Source organism: Python bivittatus, unplaced genomic scaffold, assembly GCF_059951505.1.
Source record: "Python bivittatus isolate LINGU-HERP-01145 unplaced genomic scaffold, Pbiv_v1 ctg000080_np1212, whole genome shotgun sequence".
NCBI classification, from domain to species: Eukaryota; Metazoa; Chordata; class Lepidosauria; order Squamata; family Pythonidae; genus Python; species Python bivittatus.
The window spans coordinates 52,560,955-52,583,721 of record NW_028277035.1 but is presented as its reverse complement, the minus strand read 5'-3'; the positions used below and the strand labels follow the sequence as shown (position 1 = coordinate 52,583,721).

General features: G+C 37.1%; 1 protein-coding gene across 8 annotated transcripts in view; it reads left to right on the top strand.

Moving 5' to 3' along the window:
- The window catches only part of PFKFB4 (6-phosphofructo-2-kinase/fructose-2,6-biphosphatase 4), an 83,947-nt gene that overhangs the window by 20,443 nt on the left and 40,737 nt on the right, over positions 1 to 22,767 (top strand). For 2 of the 8 annotated variants that reach the window (XR_015794851.1, XM_088134084.1), the window contains exon 1: positions 15,032 to 15,312. The exons of 1 other annotated variant lie outside the window; for it this stretch is intronic. Coding sequence is in view for 6 of the 7 variants with exons in the window: in XM_088134084.1 (XP_087990210.1) it covers positions 15,210 to 15,312 (103 nt within the window). In the remaining variant the exon portion in view is untranslated. Of the gene's footprint in view, positions 1 to 15,031; positions 15,313 to 22,767 lie in introns of those variants that run through there. 5 more of the 8 variants (XM_088134089.1, XM_088134087.1, XM_088134083.1 and 2 more) reach the window with 4 other exon arrangements.

Genomic DNA, 22,767 nt, shown 5'->3' with positions numbered 1-22,767 from the left:
CATTCTCCCCCTTGAAGTTAGGGTCACCTCTTCCCTACTGTTGTTTAGGAAGTCCCTCAAGACCTGGCTGTGTCATCAGACCTGGGGTCTTTGGGAGCTGGAGACATTCTTAGATGGCTCCACTGTAATTGATATTCTGCTCTCTCCATGGGGTTTGTATATTTTAAAATCTATTTAAAAAAAATTGATAATCTTTTACTTTAATAATCACTTTTTATCTTTTTATAATGCTTGTTTTTATCCACTTGTTATTTTATTTAATTGCTGTACTCCACCCAGAGTTGCTTTGTGTGAGATGGGTGACTGGCTAAATAAATAAAATAAAATAAAATTAACTCAAACTATTGTGTATTTAACTCAAACTATTGTGTATTTAACTCAAATCATTGTGTATTTAATTTTGCTCGAATTTTGCTACAATAGACTCTGTTCTTAACTATGGGTCATCTGTAACCTGGGAGTTTCTAACTCGGAGACTCCCTGTTTAGTCTTCTCGTGGCCCTTGGGCTTTTTGTCAGAATGGGCTTCACTTCTGCAGTAAAGTCTCAGGAAGGAGGTCCTTATTGTTAACATACTGTGGTTTGTAGCTATGAAAACACATCTGTCAGTTTCCAGGTATTAGGAATAACTACTTCCTTCTTTGAAGACTTGGGATTTACATTAGATTTCCCAACTAGACTTCTGAAGCAGTTAACACCCCTAATTTCAAGTATTATGCAAGCTATCTTATTGCAAAATAGTAAACTTACTCTTAAAGTACAATTTGTTATGAAAATATTAAGATTGGTTTATTTTTCTTTTAAATGAAACTCTAATGATTGTCTGCATAAAAATAAAAATTGGTCTAAGTCTGACCACTGTGCAGCATAATACTGGCATAGCATTGAGGTCTAAAGAAATATCAGCAAGCATTTTGACCTTATTCTGACTCTAGTTACCCCCAGTTTGACCTTGAGACAAAGCTTATGAATTGGTCAGAATACTAAAACTCACCACATGAATTTTTCTTGTCAGTAATAAGATATGTTGAATCTGTTTTGAAATGTATCTTTAAGAGATTATGTGAAATGAGCTACGTTAGATGAGCCACGTTAATGGTAGGGTTAAGTGAATAATGAAACTGGATAGGTAAAATTCAGAAGTTATTTTTGTAATTTTCAGTCTGCCCTACATCAAAACATTCATCTTACAGCTTTCATCTTACAATATATAGGTTCAGTTTAAGACAAGGTGCTTTGCTTTGGTTTTATGGCTTGAAGCTGTAAAGCAGGTACTTTGGCAACCTCCCAAAATTTTCTAAGCACTTGCAGGAGAGCAAGAGACACTTCTCTGGGATACCTGGCCAAATGAATAACTTGCACAGGCCTATTTTTTATTACATTGGCATTCAGGTGTCATAACAGTATTTTTGCAGCACAATAATCCTGTGAATAAGATTTTGAATACAGCAATTTATCCCAGAACATCCATTGAACTTTGGATTTGAGTATACTATGGCGCTCTGACCATTTCCACAGCTGTGTGTGTACAGGCCATTTTTTAAATTTTATTTTTTCTCAATCTTGGAGCAGATAAAGTAAACCCATTCACTTCCTTAGGGTTTTTTTTTTTTTTTTTAAAGAAATAGGGGCAATCCCTTTAAGTTGGGTGCACTATTTTACAGTGGTTTATTCCTTGTAGGAATGCTTGCAAATAATACTGGATGAGTATAACTCTGCCACTTATGAAACTGAGAATGGTCATTAGGAATTTAGGGATAGGATTTAATCAGTATGTTGATAACACTCAGCTCTATTTTTCTGTAACATCTGAGTCAGGAGAGGCAAGACCTATCCCAAACTGCGTCCTGGATGCAGTGATGGGTTAGATAAGGGCCAAGATGTGTAAGTTGAGTTCTGACAATATAGCTGGGAGGTTCTTTGATACAGTAACTGCCAACTGTTCTAGATGGTGTGTTGTATTCCTTTAGAAAGGACTGGTCTGAAGTTGGGGGCGGGATCTGAATTCATTGCTGACCCAAGTAATGTCAGAGGCAAACAGTTACCAACTTTGGCTGATATGCCACTTATAATGTTTTCTATAATCTGCAAATTATAGGTAATGGAGAATGAGTTTTCTACAGGAAACCTATAATTCCAGAGCATTCCATTTCTTCTTGGCATCATGTTGATCACCTATTCAGGAGATGGTCCTGTGGTTCTGCTTTTGGTTTGGAGCATTAACCTCTGGAAAAATACCAGACTACCCCAGGAACCAATGGAAGACTTGAAAAACCAGGATAAGGACATGATTGTCTAGGAGAAAATCTATCTATGTGGTCACTAAGCGTCAACATCGACTTGATGGAATGATTGATGTGGTCTGGAAGAGGAATGGAATGTTCCAAATTTCTCAGGAATATTTTGTTCCTGGAACACTAGGATTCACTTGGAGTACCTGTTCTTTCTCCACACCTTTCCTTCCACAGTTTAGATATTGAACGCCAGCCTTGGTAACAGAAAAAAAGATTAGAGTGAAATGCTGATATAACAGGAAGGCAGCTGGAAACAAAAGAGAGAATGACAAAGGGTCCTGAGTAGATTAGCAGACCAGAATCATAGGACAAAAATGTCACATCATAACTCTGTCAGGTAATTGCAAAAAAAAAAAAAAAAGAGGAATCAGTAGTAAAGCGATCTTGTGACTGGTATATTGCAGGTCATCTGTGATTGGCAATATAATTTCTTCTGGAGTCTTACTTCATTTAACAGGCAATGCAATGCATGTTTACTCAAGAGGAAATTAATTGCAGTATGACTCCTAAGTAAGGATACATAGAATTGCAGCCTAATTATTTTAATTGAGTTATTATATTGGATTATAGTATTTTAAAAGGGAATGAAGTATAAAAGAGATGGAATAAAATAACAAACTATGAAACAACATTTTTTCCAAATTGGCTTATAAATTAATTTATGCAAGAAACTAAGTGTAATTTAATTTATTTCAGTAGGATTTATTTTTCAATATTTACAGTACTAGCTGTAAGTTTCTGTGCATATAAGTGAGAAATGCAGAAGGTAAGTAAAATTTCATTTATAACATGTGAGTATCCTTGCCAACCATTCTTAATGACATAAGACTCTGACATTGGTAAGAATGTTTTCCTTCAATTTGAATACACGTTTCTTTTTAAATAATTCAGATGTCAAATGCCAACAGTAAAATGGAAGTGTCTTTCTTCATTGCATAGGGTTGCATGTAGATGACTAGAAGAATGATGAAATGAATGAGACACGAAGTAATAAGAGAATAAAGAATCTTTTTTTTTGGTGGGGGGGAGAATCATCTCTTAAAATTACAATATTTTTCTATTATATTGGTTCATTTTGGGAGAGGCATACGTATGTGTGGATAGTAGTTTCTAATGGGTGGACCTTACCTTGGTGTTCAGAATAGCAGAAACTATTTGTTTTCATTAACGATAAAGTCCCTTCCCAGTAAATGCTAGATATATAGCTCCAGTATTGTAACATGATCTACACAATAGTAATTAAATGGACCAAATTACGCAGTATATAATAGTTAAAGGAATGCATGGCAGATTAAAATTGTTGTAAAATATTTAGGTGCCTCATATGTGGTATGAAGGGTATTCTTTAAAATTTTTGAATACGGGCTGAAATAAAAGGTTATACCCAGATCTGGGCAAGTAGAAGGCTGTTTGTTATGTGTGACTTTCCTGTCCTGTCTTTCCAAATGCAGTTGCAGAATTCTTGGAAAGCAGTTCTGCAAGGTTAGTATTAGTGATTGCTGGTATAAAGCTCAGTGTTTTTTTCACAACAGAATTGCTTTCCATTTTGCTTTTTATATTTAAAATGAAGGCTTCCTGCTCTTATTGCTTGGGGCATGAAAAGAAATCTTTCCAAAGATTTAGTCTGTGCACAGAGTGGGTTGAGGTTTAATCTTTATAGAGAAGATTCTGACAGGTTAAGGGGAGCCATCAGTCTCATGCTTGTTTTTTTCTGAGTAAGATAGAAATGACCTTAAAGTTTGGTATACACCCAAAATATTGGTGGTTTCAATCAGGTTAAGTACATTAGTGAAACAAGGAGTTTTTATAATAACAACTATTAGGAATTTTATGAGAAGGTAAACAAAAGAAGAATGAGTTACTCCAGAATTGGCCAACTATCAGGCTGTGTTTTGTCTCTAGCATTTGCTATGTGAAATGAACACACTGTACAGCAGAAGTGCCATCTACTGGCAGTGAATAATGTGGTGAACCATCATGGCCATCATGTGTTTTGCTGCTTATGGACTGTAAATATCTGTGCAATTAAAATATGTTTTGCATTCTTGCTAATTATTTCATATGCTGTTTTTCCTTGGGGGGGGTGTCTCCAGAGTTTTATTAATGGCTTTATACATAGTACGAGAACTTTGTTAATTAACCTAGGAGGGTTTGGAGATATCCCTATTAGAGCGATCTTGGGTATGGTAGATATGCCATTAGTATAGTAATAGGTAAAAATTAGACATTTTATACATTTTGCTTTCCTATTCTCTCTTGAATCATTCCTCAGATGAAAGATTTAATTGTGGGTAAGGAAGGTGACCTGGTATTTCGGACTATAATCTAGCTGGTGCTACAGGATGGAATTATACTTTTCTGCTTATTACCCAATTAATATTCTCCTTTCTGTGTACATAATGCACTTCTAACATAAAACGTGGGAGTCAGATGAAAAGACACTATTGTCTATTGGAATTTCATCTTTTTCTTGAAGCTTTTTGTTCATCTGAATTGCTATCTTGAGTCTTGGTGTCATTTGTTGGGCATACCAGCTTTTTATTCATGTGCTATCATTAGCTGTTGGCTTATGCTTGAAATGTCTAATTTGATACTGAATTTAGTATTGAGGACTCTCAGAATGATTTTTCAGGTAGACCTCAAAATACATGCCAAACTATGAACATGAAGTAGCTAAGGATTTCAGGATTGTCATTCTGAAAATAGTTTTCATAGTCAAGTAAAATGATGCTGATCTGAGTTGTAGAATTGTTTGTTCATTATTTATTTAATTGGATTTTGGCACCGCCTGACTCCAAAACAGCTGAATGACTTGATCATATCATATCCTGTTTCAGTGGCTTTTCCCTTTTTCAGCTGTGAGGTACTTATTAAGAACATCTTCCCTGGCACCAAAAACATTCTAAATGAATTATTGTAATATGATTGGTGTGTTTGTTGATGTCATTGTACTGAGTACAAAGAAATCACAGATGATTCCCAGGATTGCATCTCCTTTTTGTACAGCAATGAAGAGGTTTGATATATATATTTGATCTGATGGCTCTTTCTTATTTCTATTGCACCTTCAAGTGTTGCCCAGCAGATGGAACCTAAGAATGGTTCTTAGATTTCAGAAGTCTTTTACTTTAAAATCTTTGTAATAGTGAAGTGGTGGTTAACAACACTAATTCATTTAATAAGGGGAACCCAAGGCTCCCCATACAGTATTTGATTTAGGGATCTCAAAGGAACATGACACTATATTGTAGAGGATTTACTGCTAGGGTATTACATTTTTACGCAAATTTATACTCTATAAATACTGTACAGTTTCTTAATACCCAGTATGATGATATAACATCTTACATACTGTTTAAAATCTGTCATACTGTCAGCCTAATTTTATACATCACAGTTATTGAAACTGTGCTAACAATAATCAAATCATGAGAAGAATTAAGTTACATATTATACTTCTGGTTAATATATTCTATTTTGAAGTATTTAAGACTATTTAAGAGTGCTTTATTGTTTTCTTATGACCTGGAGAAAATTTGTTACCTATATTATAATGCAGTAATTGGTATAGCTAATCTTGGCTGAATTTGAAAAAGTTACATAGTATAGGACCTCATTAGTACTTGGATGGGAAGCCATCATCCTAGAAAAAGGCCATATAGGAAACCTATATGGGTGTGTCTACAGAAGAGCTACCTCATCTATTTTATAATGGATATTTTGCTGTTTCATTATTTGTTATTTATTTGGAGAGGTGGTAAAACAAGGATGAGGCAAGAATGAATGGGTATTGAATAAATGTGGATTGAATACATGGATATACAAGGGAGCAACTAATATGAAATAAATTGGTTTAGTCATATAGAGAGAATGAACAAGAATCCAACTGCAAAACAAATACATGGAGGAAAAGGGAATGGGTTGAGAGGAATGGAAATATTGCAAAAGTTTTGATTGGATGGAATTAATGAGATCCTCAAAAAGAAAAAGGTGAGGAGTTTTAAGAACAAAAGGTTACGTATGAAGTATGTGGGAGGGAGCAAGGATAGTTTGAAAAGCACGGAGAGGTGCTGAACGGTGTTGATATGAGCTAGATTTAATTTTATTTCTTTCCCCTTCCTTATCTCATGCCTTTAATTTATTTGGTTTATTATTTATCTTTTGCAATTTGGCCCTGAGAGAATAGAGATTCTACTGTAAGAACAGTCTTGACAGTTTTCAAGATACTTTGAAGATGAAATTGTTCACATTTATCTAGAGATATGAAGGCTCAAAAAAAAAAACCCAGATCAATTAAGAAAAAATATTTTTCTTTTAGGCTCTTTTTCATTTTTATTTTCTGAAAATTTTGAAAAAATGAAAAAAAAAGAATAAAAAAAGGCAGTTGAAATATTTTATTCTGGAATAATAAATGTAGTAAGAGGTGTCTTGTTATGCTCTTTATACACCAAAATTTTCTATTAACTTGAAAAAGGAAGAACTTTATATAGACTATCTTGCACACAGAACGGAAGCCTTGCAGTTCTCAGATGCAGGAACAAGATGTCTTTCTGCTCCTGAGGGCAATGTCTATTTTCACCAAAGAAAGGAACATTCAGTGCCTGACTTGCTTATGGGATTCTCTGTTGCTGACTTTTTATGTAGAGGTCTGTGAATCTGCTCTTGACTAGCTCTCAAAAAGACATAACTATTTTATTGTGATATTGATGGTCTCTTCTTTCTTCAGCTATTTTTTACAAGTTGTCAAATTGACCAAACAGCCTGGATTTTCTAGAGTTCTGCAGCTTATACTTCAGTTTGCAACAAAATATTAAAAACATTTTAAAGTAATTTCAGTTAATAAATGTAATTATTGTCTGCCAATTAAACTTTTACATTTAATAAATATACAAATATAGTATTTTCTCATAATCTGAACAATCCTGTAATTGAGCTCCATTATTGAATGTTTGCATTTGGGATATTTAAAGCTTAAAAATATTTTTACAGTTTAAAATGTTGACTTCGTTGACCACTGATAAGGTTGGGGCAGGGGAACAAAGGGTTGAAACCTTTAGTCACATTCCTCTGAACTACAGGTTCAGCGGGCTGCACTATATAAATCAATTACCAGAAAAGCAGCACAAATTTGAGAGCCCTATTTCTCTTACCCACCACGGTTAGGGCAAGAATGCTGGGTGAAGTGCCCCAGAAGATAGATGATGGCAGTGCAAAGTACCAAGTTACTCCTCCAAAGCAGGAGGAAAGGCCAGCTACGAAGGGCTTCTGGGAGAGGCACTTTGAAACCTACAGCATTCCATGCTACAGGCTCAGCTAGTTCTGGTACCTTCATACTTCTCTTCAAATTAATATATCATGATTTATAAACCAAGATCATTCTGACTGAAGGAGGCCTTAGTTTCACAGTGCAGCATTGGTAGGCATCATGTGCACATATACACCTGCAACACAGTGCTTATTTATGAAGCATGCCCAGAGACAAGGTGGGAAAGACGGGTGGGACCTGGAAGGCCAGGGCTTACACTGGATGAGGTGATGGGAGAAAACAAAGAGATGATTTTATTTGTGCTATTTTTTTTTCTTTGTGTGTTTGTGTGGGTGGAGGATGTGTCTTTTGTCTAATATTTTGTTGTGCGTGGACTGTTTTAACTACTGTCAGATGGTGATATGTATGTTTTCTCCTGGTTTTTCTTCTGGATGTATGAGTGCATTTTTCATGCACATTTTTCAGGGAATCAATCATTTGGCTTCCGTAAAATAGGTATTTTTTCTTGCTATATGAGAGAAACAATGATTTGCCATTTTATTTATTTACTTCATTTATTACCGTATTTATTTAACTGTTTACTTGTAAGCCATCTTGACAGTTGGAATATAAATGTTAGAAAACATAACCAAATTTATACAATTAAAATAAAAAACGAAATTAAAATCAAACATACAAATAATTAACAATTAAAATGTTAGTTAAAAAGATTTGTTTTTCATAAATACTGGAAGGATGGTAGCCAAATGTACCTCCTGGGTAGGTGGGCTGAATTCCTGGGAGCCACACAGGAAAAGGCCATTCCTTGTCTACCCTAATTTGAGTTTCTGGAAGGTGAGGCATCTTCAGAAGTGCTTTGCTGGCTGATCTAAATAACTAAGCAAGTTTGTAGCAAGAGAGACAGCCCTGTAGATAATTAAACCCTAAATTGTTTTGGGCTTTAAAGGCTATTTGGAGCTCAGATCCCATTTTTGCTTTGAACTTGATCAAAATCTTTGTCTCTGAGCTTCGTTAGTTGACCATTTAATATGTTTATATATGGCTGAATTGAACCAACTCACACTGATTTATAGTACAAATAAAGCCAAAATAAAATCTAGTAAAACAAAACCAATAAAACAACAAGCAATAATATTTAATCTAATAAAAATAATAGCAATGACAACCGTTGAGCCAAACCTAGTCAACATGCCAGTAACTTATAACCTGAAGGCAGGCTTTTATTTTGGCTGATTTCAGAACAGGTGCTACCAGCCTCTGAAAGGAGGCTGTTCCATGACTGGCCGAAGAAATACTGTCTCTAGGCCTTCACCTCTATTATCTCATGTTTGTGAGGAATGTGAACATCTCCCCACAGGACAAGCATATAGGATGGAGGCAGTCCTGAAGGAGGAGTCCTGATGATAGCTCAGAGCCAATCCTCATGGGGCTTTGTAGATTAAAAATAGCAATTTGAATTCTACCTGGAAATTTACTAGAAACCTGTGCAGCATCTGCAATACACATGGAATATGGCTCTAAGTGCTTTTACTTGCCAGATGTGGACTGCTACATACTGCAGTTGCTGAGTCATCTTCAAAGGCAGTCACATGTAAAATAAATGGCATAATCTATTCTAAGAGTGATGAAGATATGTCATCCCTTCAAGATAGACCAAACTTGGAAACCAAAGACATGCAGGCTAATACTACTTTTATTATTTTATTTCCCCTTTCCCTCCCTTTATCTTCATGAGAACTAGGGAGGGTCATGCCTGAGATGCTTTCTCAAATTACATTTCTGCCTCAGATTTAGATTTCTTTTATCTGACCATTGCCTTTGTTGAGGTTCTTCCTTCTGCCTATTACAATATGACTTAAAGTTGCCAGGGCCTTCTGCTCTGGTTGGGGCCAAATTGGCATACCTGCCAAAGCTGGGCAAAGACCTCTGCCATGGCCTCCACCTCCAAATCCAGCAGTAGAAATGAGACCTGGATGACTCCCAAGTTATAAACGTACTGCTTTAGGGGGAGTGCTATCCTATTCAGAGTTAAAACTAGAGCGGATAGACAAGTAGTTCTGGATGAACAGCAGTTTCCTCATATTAGGGTTCAACTTCGGCTGCTTTGTCCCATTCAGGCCTCCAGACACTAGATCAAGACTTTTATAGCATCTCTGGTTCTTTCTGAGTTGAAGATGTGCAGCTGGGTATCATCAGGACACTGATGACCTTTCCCAGCATTCTCATGTACATGTTAAAGAATAGGGAAAGACACTAAAGTTTTGTGGAATTTCACAAGGGAACACTGCTGGGTTGACTGCTTATTTCTTCATATGATGTCTGCTTAGGGAGGCGTGGAACCATAGTAAAACAGTGCCTTCAACCTCTAACCCTCATAGATCCTAACAAAGGTTAGGATCAGAATGACCATTCTTATTGCTATGGTATTGGCTTCAACATAAGGTCTTACCAATGTTTGGTCAAGATAACTTTTTGTGTTCCTCCACTGGTGTTCCAGATGTTGTTTCTATCACTTCATCTCCTGAAGCTCCTTAGTGAATCAAGATGTAGATTTATATGATTTATACAAAACAATCATTATCTACAATTCATTGTATTATATAAGGCAATATTTTTATACAGTGGAGCAGAATACTACAATTTTAAAATAATGCCTTTAAATTATTGCCTTTAAAGTCCTTCTGTCTTGTATTTTGTTTCTCTGGCAAGTTGCCTTCTTTTAGCCCCAGCAGTTTTGCCTTCTGGGAAAGAGATGTTTTCTGACTAGTCATACCCACAATCACGGCCATTGTATAAGAACATCCACAACACTTACCTATCATGTCTCTGCTGGCCAAAAACAGCAGCAGTTTTAAACACTGTATTAATAAGCAGCAAAAGAATCCCTAAAAGGATTCTGTTATAATTTCAATTTAATACATGTTAACATTAAAATTTAGCACATTACAACTCTATGTCCACTTACATAATGTCCATTGTTTGTGCCTTTCAGAGTCCTATAATATACCTGCACTGGTGAAACCCTTTATGGGTTAGGCAATTTAAGTTTTTGCTGTTAGCTGGATAATATTAGAACAAATTAGAAGGGCTGTGCACACTTTCCTAATTAGTTAGTAAAGTACAATGGGGCTTCTTATATTCAGTTACACTCAGGGTCATCTTTCCATGTAGCACTTAAGAGACAATAAGAAGAATCTGTTCATGGAGTTAGTTTTATATTGAAAAATAAAGACATGAATTATTTTACTACCTCAGATGACAGTTTGCAGCTGCTTAAATTGAAATAGTAATAAAATTGTATTGCAGTGATGTGATGGAATGAAATTATGAAGGCCAGGCTCAGGGAGATAAACATTTTCTTAGATCACCAGAAGAGTGTGGGAGGAACAGAAGTATGAGATTGGAACCTCCCTGAGGAATTCACACTGTTGTGGCTGGCTGACTTTGGGAGTTGGGGTTTCAGTCTGGGAAAATTCTTGCTGGAGGTTGTAGCTAATAAACATAGCTGGACTGAATTTATATTGTCTCTTGGAGTTCCTTGGGCTAGGCCTGACAAGTGATTAATCAATGAGAAAACTATTATATCTCTTACGACTGTGGCAGTACTTATTCAGACATCTTGGGCATTTATTTTACATTAAGTTTTGAAAGAATCCAAGTTCCAAAACGACTCTGTCCCATTTGGGAAGTGGGAACTAGCAGAGGGCTAGATATTTAAATCCTGGTCCCCCAACATGAGTTTGTCTTCCTATGCTAACTATTATTAAAAGCTCAACAAATTAACAAAAACTCAACAAATATCAGGACTACTTCAGCTGCTAGAGAAGGTAAGAGCAGCTGATAAGAAAGAGGCCATTCTTGCTAGAAACAAGAAAAACTATCCACATTTCTGATTTCTGACTTAATCTTATTAATTACAAAATGATGTTTTGCTGTGTATCTCATTCAGAATGTTCCCTTAATAATTACATTGTAAAATGATTCTTGCCTCCCAAAGCATGTAATTAAAAGGATTATGATAGAATAATAAAAGACTAAGTGAATGTACATAAAAACTTTATTAATTTTAAACATCTAATAATGACATTTGACATGTCTACAAAAGCTTTTTTAAAAAAAAAATTGTGATGTTTTTATTCTAATAATAACTTTTTATCTTTTTATAGCACCTGTTTTTATTCACTTGTTATATTATTTTAAATGTTGTATGCTGCCCAGAGCCGCTTTGTGAGATGGGCAGCTATATAAATGTGATATATAAATAAATAAATAAAATAAAAAGCTTGTGCTACAACAAATTTTTTTAATGAGTTGTTATGCAACTTTGTTGTATCTTCTTATATTCTTTAATTCTATGCAGGCTTTAAATAGGAAGATACACTTCTAAGTAAGCAAGTGATTTCATCACCTAGCCACTGTACGTAATATAATCCTGTTTTTATCTATTCTTCTTCTGAACGTTCTGTGTATTGTTTCTTTTGTGAAACTCTGAATCACAACACTAAATGTATACTTTCTTTAAAACAGTAAATATACATTGTTTAAATGGTCCCCTCTCCAGCCCTGAAATCTACTATGAACGAAAAAGTAAAATGATTGATAACTCGGAGCATATGAATGTAACAGACCCATTAATTTTATGAGATTATAAGATTAGTGTGTTTGTAGTGAGATTTAACTAATGACTTTGCCTAGTAATTTATTCATATTGTTTATTCTGGGATTCAACAGGCACTTGGACTTGATGGCCTCTTCCAACTCTGTGATGCTACCAGAAAAGATGTACATTTATTTTATTGTATTTTACTGTGTTTTGCATTATGTATACGCTGTGCAGTTCATAACACTCTGGGCAGTTCAGAGCAGTTATTTAAGACAGTTCTTCCCAGGAGAAAGAACAGACGGGAAAAAACGCACCCAAAGCACTTGCACGGTAGCAGGCTTCCTCACCTTACAGCCATAAAAAGCCATGCTTCTAAATGGGGCAGGGCCAGGAATAATAATATAACAACTATTTAATTAATTGCCTGGAAAATAAGGTATTGCATTTATTGATCCCCATCTGGATATATCAACCATTCTTTGTCACAGCGAAACATGCATGTGGCTATGCATCCTCCCCATCAGAGGACATAGAAAAACAAAACAAACATACAAAACCAGGATGGACATGGGCAAGGAGCAGCTGTATTGGGAAGTAGAGGATAAGGAAAGATGTTGTAAGGGAAAGAGAAAATAAAGGGAGAAAAACCCTATTTAGGCATTATAAAATGATTAAGTTGAGCCACTCAAGCAGCAGAGATAAGCCTTGCCCATCCCAGGTTTGGCTGGTGACAGCTAATCTTATATTCAAAGATTACAATATGTTGTTAGCAGATATAACCTCCTGTCCATTTGCTCCTTTTCAACATTAAACTCTCCCCTTATTATCCAGTTTGGGGAAGAACTTGCCTTCCTACTAGCTAAGTATTGTATGCTATTTTTAAAAGCATGGCAAAATATTGTTAATTAAAATTACATTTTAAACTGATTTCTTTAAAATTTTTCATATCCATTGGGAGGGTAGTGTACACTGAGGCGTACCACTGAAGTTTTCAATCTGTATTTGCCCTCAGCTGATCCTGAAAATCACTTGCACAGGAATCTACCAGAAAATCCCAGGACTGTAGGCTAGACTGGGAGGTTTAAAAAACCCCCTGAAAGAAGGCAATCCCAAACCATGTTCATGTTGCTGCCAATAAAAATTTACTCTGAGTTTAGCTCAACTTGAGGGATTCTTTACTGAGACGGTGGGTGTGCAACCCTTCCTCATCTGAATCAGGATGAGAGCAAACACCCATGGATTAAAACTCCTCCATCCTGCATGGTAGTGTCTCAGTCTAGCTTCAGTTGAAAAATGAAATATGTAGATAAATCTCTAAAATAGTTTTGCCATTCCTCAAATACTTTGTATGTTTTGCTGGTCTGATTACATGCTGAGGAATTCCAATTGCATGAATTCTGTCTTGGTACTGATGGGACAAGGAGAGGAAAGAGTTGTGGAAAAAGCCGAATAGGAAGAAAAATGGTCTTATCAGAGGTTGCTGAGATACATCAGTATCACTGATTTCTCCTCTGTCAATATAGTCTATATTCTCAACATGAAAAATGCAATTACTTAGTCTGTGTTACAGGTCCTTGTCTTTTTTCTCATGAAATATTGTTCCATAATTTCTGCATCTCAGAAGAAAAGCTAGATATTTCTTTAAAATGTTCTTTCATGTTGGAATCTGCTGTTTGGAGTGTAAACTAATACAAAGGTGTAAAACTGAGTTTGCACAATGTACAAGATCATAATGTCATTGAATAATGCATTGTTGCTGAGTGTCGGGTGAAACAAACTAGTTTGTGGTTCAATGTTATGCAAATGTTGGCAAGTTGATTAATTCAGCAAACCATGGAACAGCTAACCATGGGTTAGCATGTTGTGCAAACAGTCCTAATCTAATAAAACATAAGAAACCAACATGAAAGTGTCTCTTGCAAGTCTAGCTTACAACTTTAGGATTTCCTGATCATCTGTCATCCAAGTACAGTACTAATGAAGTCTGATCTGTCTTAGCTTTTTCAAGGTCAAAATGCGCTGCCTCTTGCTGTGACTGTACACTGTATTTTAAGAGAATGTGTTGGATTTGAAGTGGTTTTATAAAGCTGGGGGTGGGTTCGGTTTGTTGCTAGGGGAATGGAAGAATTCTAAGGACTTTTTAAATAAATTTCTAGACTTCTCTTAAAAACTACAGCTCCCAGAGTTCTTGGGTTAGCAAGATGATTCCGTCCATGATTCATTTTGAATCAGAAATAAGCAACTGCATATTACACTAAATGCATCCAAAATCAATGGAAATCTTGTCTTAGAGAATGAAAAAGAAACAATTGGGATTTAACCAATTACGGCTGCAATCTTACGCACCTAAAAGGTTTTCCAGATGAACGCCTTATTTAGGAAAAACAACGATTTTGTGGAATCATAAAGGCTCTTAAATCTTTGGCTTCGTTTTTATGTAAAATATTTGTATCCATTTTTTAATCTAAAGGACGCTTAAATGGGCTGTAATTTAGGAAAGCGTATGACACATTTGTTAGCTTTTAGTATGAGAGATGACTGTTGTTGATCCGCTCTTACCTGCACATCAATTGGGTTGAACACCTGGAGGCTTACTTCAGAGTAAATCCGCAAAGGTTGCGGAACGCATCTTTGCGCTCCTCAAACAACCTGAATGTGAAGCACCTCGTTTTGCTACAGAGCCGGCGGGGCAAACAAAGCCTTCGTCTCCCGCTCACGCCACTTTCGCGGTTCTCCTTTGTCTCCGCGAAGCGCGCAGAGGGCGGGGCGCGGCCGAGCCTCTCCGCCTCCCGCGCATTGCTCCCGAGTTTGGGGCGAGTCCGCCTGTCTCGAGCTCCGCAACCTGTTCTCCGCGCTGGCCTGAGGAGGTGGGGCTTTGCTGCAGACCCCGCCCCCGTGGTGGCCTTGCCAGCCCCTACCCGCCGCTGAGGGAGAGCGGGCACAAGCCGGCTGGCTCGGCGGTGGGCTAGAGCGCACCTTCCTGGGCGTTCGCGCTTTGCTGTCGTAGCAGACGGGACTGCAGCAGAGCTCAAGCCCCATATGCCAGAATGGCGTCGTCGCCGGCTCGAGAGCTCACGCAAAACCCTCTCCAGAAGATCTGGGTGCCCTACAGCAACGGGCTTCCGGCGAAACATAGCGCGCAACGCGGCGGTGAGTGAGTGGCGGGCCGAAGACTGAGCTAAGATGGAAGGGGCGGGTGGGAGAGTCAGGGCACTGGAGTTGCAGCACCCCGGTGCGGGTGTTGGGTGAAGAATGAGAAAGCAGGACTTGGGAGCGGAGGCCTTGGCGGTGGTTTCCCCCCACCCCATGAAAGACATGCCAGTTTAGCGTTGGGTGGTCCTGTTGATGGAGGGAGTTGCTTTCCTCCTTGCTGTCAGCCTGTTGTAAGATAGATGTCCCGTTGGATCTTGAAAGGGGACAGCTCCAGAGGAATGAAGTGATGACCCCAGGTGCCCATTTTTGTTGGCCTAATGATTTTGCAGCACATGCTAGTAATGTGAATAGCTCAGGTATGGCCTGAATGTGTGGCACCTTTAAAATGCTGTTGCGCAATACTGAGAGTTGTAAAAGCCAATTTGGAAAGAAGTACAGATGGTTTCTCAGTACTCTTGACATCGGATCCATTGACCGGCATAATATTCATGGATTTCCAGCTCTTTCCTTTTGTGCTTAGCCACCGCTGCAGTACATGCTAGCTTTCTCTCACACTTTGTTTCTTTCCAGTAAAATAATAATGATAATAAAAAACCCAAGGGGGTAATAAAATACATGTTGAAATGACAATATTTTCATCTTTAGCAGCAGTTTTATAATATTAAAATTATCTGTATAACAGTTCAACTAGTGATTCATTTGCTAGTGCACATAGTATCTTGGATGACAAATGGGTTATTAATATTAAATAATAGGGAAACCTTTACTTAATTGAATTTATGAGAGTTCAATTAAAGATTTCAGGAAACTTACAAAATGAGCTAGTGTGATCCCTGATGAGCAGAACAACTTATCTGGCATTGTAGTTAATACTGCTAACCTTTGCATACTAACCAGGATTGTAGGTCAAATAGAACTAAGTGGGATGCAGTTTTGAGTGTGTGTGCAATAGGATAACATTGGTAAAGGCACTTCTAGAAAATACTGGGCAGAAGGGAGGGACAAATAATGCCTCCTTGTACTATATGAGGGAAAAGGCATAAGTAGAGCAGAGAAAAGTAAGAACGTTATAGGGAGGACTCCTTGTTTGTTCAACTAGACTGTGAGATTCATTCACTTAAAAACAGGAAAAGATGGAAAGCTGGAACAGCATGTGAAGATGCGGCACTCCTGGGATAGCCATAAACAACTTCCCGCCTCCATTGGGAAATAGGAGATTGAATGTGTTTTAGACAAGTCTATATCTTCCTGTCTTTTTACAAGGTGTGATTTGTGTTAGAGAGCAGAGATAAATCTTCTTTTTGATGGCAGAATGAAGGTTGTGCATGCCTAGGAAGATCATAGAGAAGATCAGGGGACCTTTGGTGGAATTGGACTCTGATCTCACAGAAGAGAAGCTGGCCTCTGGTGTACTGTTCTCTGCCCATGCAGCAGGAGAGGTTGGAAGAAATATACGTAGAGTTGAACAGGCACCATGTCTCTGATAACAGCCTTAGCAGTTGAAATATGTATGCTTTAATTATGGTAGGGAATATGTACTGGTGCTTAAAGCCAGCCTTTGAGTATTGTGTAAAAGGGAGTGTCGCCCTTTGGATCTAAGCTGTCAATATGTGGTGGAACTGCTTGAATCAATACCTGCAAGCATATTTCATTGTATTGTATACTGAAAAAAAGACATCACCTTATTTCAGAAATAAATTTGGTTGCTTTGTGCAGAGTGATTCTACATGTGAATGGCTATGCATGTAGCCTGCTAGAGTTTTTGAGTTCTTGGCTTGGTAGTTCTCTTCTTTACAAAGAATAAATCCGTGAGCAGCTCTCTGCTTTGGGTTTGTACTGTACCAGACACTGAATATTGAGACATATCCTAAGGAAACGTGCGTATTTTGTTCCCAGAACTCTTTACCAGTAGTAAGGTGCCTGTTTTGCCACATAGTTACCTCATTCAGTGTGTGAACAGCTGTGTAATACCCTAAGGTGAAATGTATTGTGCATATATGTGTGTAGCCATGTAATGTGTAGCATTAAATTGCCCTCCACTTAAATAATGTTCTGTCATATCACAGTTAAAGAGCATCTATAATTTAGCAATGTCTTTTTCCCAAAAATTTCAAATAGAAACTTACCATATTCTTTCATACTTTTTCACAATATTAGTTCAGTGGCTTCTTGTTCAATATATGACCCTTTGTTGGATGCATTATTAAATTATGAGCAGTGCTGTGAAGTATCAAGCCACATACTCCCACAGTTCCTTTTGATAACCCTAACCTCTCCCTAGTTGAGGAACCAAGTGTTTCTCTGATGGAGGAGATAGCATTTTATTAAGGTATCATTGTCTAGACTGTAGAACAGGGCAAAGGGATAATGTTTATAGAGGCTATCTGTCTGAAAACAGTGATGCTTCTAAATGATCTGAATATCATTTGGTACTTGGCTGTAACACTGGATGTTATTTGGACTTTAAACTATAGTTTCATGAGACAGGAACAAACTGTTGTTTACCATTAGAGGAGTAAACCAGCACAGCTAAGAAGAGCAGATAGATAGTTTTCTCATGTTTTTGAGAACTTAGTATTATATTTGTACAGAATATTTAACTATGGTTGTTTAAAGGTTTATAATGTTGTATTTGAAGTTGGATTGTTTTGAACAAATCATAATATGAACTAGCTTTCTAGCTTGGGACAAAATGATGTGCTCCAAAATTTATTAATCTCCTGTAAGATTAAAAAAAATCAAAATTAATCAGTTGGCAGTTGTTAAAACAGGGGAAATTAACTGAGTGCCAATAAAGTTAATGTAGTACTACTATATTATGACCATAATGCCAGTTGTAGTTAATATTCTAGTTACTGTATTATGTATTACTAACTGAAATTTCTCTTCATTTTGGCCACACACACACGCAATGCATCTTAAATACATAACTCCAATGACAGAGAACACCTAACTACAAAAATATATTAAAAACCTATAAAACATAAATGTGCTATGTTCTGATAGCATTTAGGTAGTTAGTGCTGCTAAAGTCAGATTTTTTCCCCCCAAGAACTATTTGATTTTTTTTTAAAGTACAAATTTTTATCTTTTATTCAGATATCTAGCCCTTTCATATTAATGCAGAGAGTTTCACTTGTAAGGATTCGCTTGGGTCTGACAGACCACCAGAACTGGGTTGGAAAAAGCTGGAGTACCACTACATAGCAGCAAAGTCAAAGAATTTTCTGTGTCTCTTTGCTACCATCCAGATTTTTAAAGCCCAAATCTGATTTTGAAGCCATACATAATAAAAAGAAAGAGGTTGGGTACTTTTTGCTGAAAATTATTAAAATTGTTTTAAAAATAATTAGCTATAAATGATTTTTCCAGCACTGACAATCAATAAAAAAGATTGATACTTGAGGACAAACTAATGGATATATGCATGCATATAAATCCCATACATACCTGGTGCCTGACCAAAACAAGTTAAGAGCTAAAGAAAAACTTGGATTTTAATGAAATTGCTATATAGTAAATTAAATTACAAACTTATTATATAATTTATAGTGAATATAGTACATTTATGATATAAAATGTAATTGAGTATTTTTTAAAAAAATTAAAACCTATATGCTGCAGCATGCTTTCTTTTTTTCAGTCCTAACATGCAGCCTGTACTTTGAACATAAGAATTTTCTTTATTTAAAAACATTTTAATAAATGTTTATAGCCTGTTGATTATCCTAAACATCTCAAGACATAAATTCAAAAAATACCAAAGACAAAACATAAAAATAAACAATATTTATTTAAAACAGAGGTACAGATTTTTACAAGAGACAGTAGGCACAGCAAGTCTATGAGTAGGTCCTGAATGGAAGAGTAAAAACCCAGGTCTTCACTTGGTGCCAAAGCCTTGCAGAGAAGGGTATTTCAAAGGCTGAGTTGCCATGACGGGGAACACCCGCTCCAGGTACCGCTGCAGCGTACCTCTCAACCTTCGGTGCTAAGGAGATGCCACCTGCAGATCTTAATGTTGAGGAAGATGAATATTAGGAAAGGTGTGCCTCTGAATCTTAAACATTTAAACTATTTAAAGGTTATTCTCAAAATGTTCAAGCCATTGTATAGGCAGCCAGTATATTCCTTTAGGATCAGTATCGTGTAGACTGTAAGAGATGTTTGAGACAGCATTCTGCACCAGCCTCAAATGCTGGGTCATTCAAGAGGCAACCCGTATAAAATAAGGTGCCTTCAGTAGTCAAGTCGGGAAGTTACCAAAGTATAGTGGCCAGGCTGTCCCTGTCCGGGAAAAAACACTCTTCAACGATACTTGCAGAGAACATAACATAGAGAAACAATAATGACAGATACGAAAATTACTGGAAACAGTTACTAGAAACAATCAAGGTATCAGAGCCAATAAATCAGATCAGCTCCCATCTTAAAACAGATCTACAACCTGGTTTCAGACCACTTAGCTTTCCACAGATCTAGAAAACTGCCTTCTGCTTTTCTGAGCTGTTTTTTCTCTCTTCACTTTGGGATGGGTTCCAAACCGGAGTTCCCTCCCTTTTCTGCTCCATATTCCTGTTATCTCTCTCATCAGTCAAGACAAGACTTTGTTAACAGAAGGTGGGGCTGGGGGAAAGTCCTTTGGGGCTATAAGCTTCACTCCACCCTCTTCTTGAGGCAACGATCTAAAACAAACGTTTGTTCTCTGTAGTCAGGAGGGAGAGGGGTATGGATCATGCATTATCTGGCATCTTTTACTTGGAAGCAAAGATATTGATTCCTTGTCTGTGGAAGATTTTGGTACTGGGCATGTCTAAATGTCTCTGGGTGGGGTGGGGTGGAGTGTTAAGGCAGGAAGTCATGCCTATCTGACTTATAGGAAGCAGATTTCGGAGTGAACAGAGGCTTATCAAAGTTTTTATAAAACAAATTTTGGAATACTTCTGTAAACATTTCTTTAAAGATAATTCCTTTGTTTTTGTACACTGAGTATCAGTTTGTCTAAGTAACATGGCACTATCATAACTTAGAACGAGTGTGATGATAAGAGGAACCACTCAGTGAGATGAGGCATGAAGGCTTCATATGATATAAAGATAACAAGTTTGGAAAAGCCTTGTCCCTGTTTATTTTAAGCACATTGTCAATGTACAAAATGTAAGAACAAAAAAGCCTTGCTGGATTAGACTACAGGCCCATCTGACCCCTCATTCTTGGTTAGCCACCAGCCAACTGGAGGTATTTGAGATGCTCACAAGCCTGGATAGAGAGCAATAACCAGTGTAGTTTCCAAGCAGCCAATATGTAAGGCATGCAGCCTATGATTCATGAGGTAATAAAAACAGCAACAGAGTCATCAATCAGATATTGATGGCCTCATGTTCTATAAACCTGTCCAATCTCTCTTTAAAGCTGCCCAAATTGTCTGTATTGCCACAACTACAGGGAGCAAATTCCACAGTTTAGCTGTGTGAAGAAGTATTTGCTTTGACCAAATGTGACTCTCCCTGTATGTTGTTTAGGTGGATGAACTCAAGTTCTAATATTGTGCAAGAGAAAATAAAATAGTAAATGTCACGCATGATATTATAAATATCATGTCTCCCTTTACCTTCTGTTTCAAGTTACAGGGCCCTAATTGCTGTAATCTCGTATCATAGGAGAGTTGCTTCAAACTGCTAATAATTTGTTTTCCCCCTTTTTGCACCTTTTCCAGCTCTAAAATACTATTGTACAGTTGCAGTTATAGTTCTTTGAGCATGGTAAACAATACTCCAGGATTTGTACCAGGACATTTTTATATCAGCAGTTTTATTTTCAGTTTCCTTCTTAATTCCAGGCATGGAACTTGCCTTTTTTACAGCAGTTGCAGTTGGCTTAACATTTCCATTGACTGTCTACCTGATGCCAAGATCCTGTTGATATGTAAATGAAGTTTGGATTCTCTCTATATGTTCTACACTGAACAGCATTTTGAAGTGCATTTATATAGCATGAGGGACTCTTCACAACCCTTTTTTGCTTTTATCAACCTGAACTCTTTGGTATCAACAGCAAACATGACTACTTCACTACATAGCCCTAACTCCAGATCATTTATGTACAAATTAAAAGAAACACTGGTTTCTTTTAATCCCCAATGCCTAATTCACCCTACTTTGTACATCTTGTGAATATGAGAATAAATTCAGACATTTATGCCTCCTTCCTATTTTTCTTTATTTAACCATCTGTCAATCTATGAGAGCATCTGTCCTCTTTTATCATGCTTTTCTCAGGACCTTTTGGTTAGGATTTGTAAATTAGGATTAAGTCTCTTTTCCAACAGAGCAAAGACATGCAACTATGTTCCTCTGACAAATATTTCTTTCTGTGCCTCTTCCCCACAACAGTCAGTGAGTGTTTTAAGCTACTGAGCATGGATAGTCCCAATTGAACTGTTTATTTTTCCTTCAAATGAGGGATTGCCTCTAGTATGGATCATTTAGAGCACAGATACAGAACACAGGCTTTACCCCATTTTTGTCTATGTTAAATTATCAAATTTCTCCAGTATAGCCATGGACATTTGCTTTTCCATCCCTGCAGACATTTTTTTAAAAAATGCATTTAGTGTGAACCCATTCACTTTTCCCCATCCTATTATTGTCCATTCTTTTTCCTGTTATCCAATTAGTATTCTTTACCAAGAAGTTGAGGCTGCTAACAAAGGAGGACTTTTCTGTTAAAGAATCTAATGATTCCTTATACAACTAATAACATCTTGTGTGTGTATTTTTGACAATGTAACACCTGAACAGGTGTGGCTGTATATATAAATTGTTCATACTGGTGACTTTAAGTCATTATTGTAAATCATTGAAAGACATTGGTAGTTAACAGGCTAATAAATAAGCAATTTATACAACATTCATGTATTTTCATTCAAAGTTCTACAAATTTATTTTTAAAGTAATTATCAGAAGATTCTACATTTTTTAACATGCTAAAATACATGTATTATTTGTCTAATGTGGTCTTTGGTTTCTAATAGTGACTGTCTGAATTACAGCTTCAGAGTCCCAATCAACTTGGGGCCTTTTCAATTGCTATACAGGTAGTCTTCAGTTAACAACCATTCATTCAGCGACTGTTCAAAGTTACTATGGAACTGAATGAGTGGTACTTAATGACCAGTCCTTGAAGTTCTGGCCATCCCAGTACCCCTGCAGTCACATGATTGCAATCTAGGTGCTTGCCACTTACGACGGTTGAAGCATCCCATGGTCACTTGATCACCATTTATGACCTTCCCTGCTGGCTTCCCACAAGCAAAGTCAATTGGGAAGCAAGCAGGGAAGTTTGCAAGTCATTCCTGTAAGTCGCCCCCACCACTTTCCTGCACATCCTCTCACCCTCTGCAGCAATCACCTGCATGCCCCCTGCCTCCAGAGCACCCACCCCCCGCCTGGC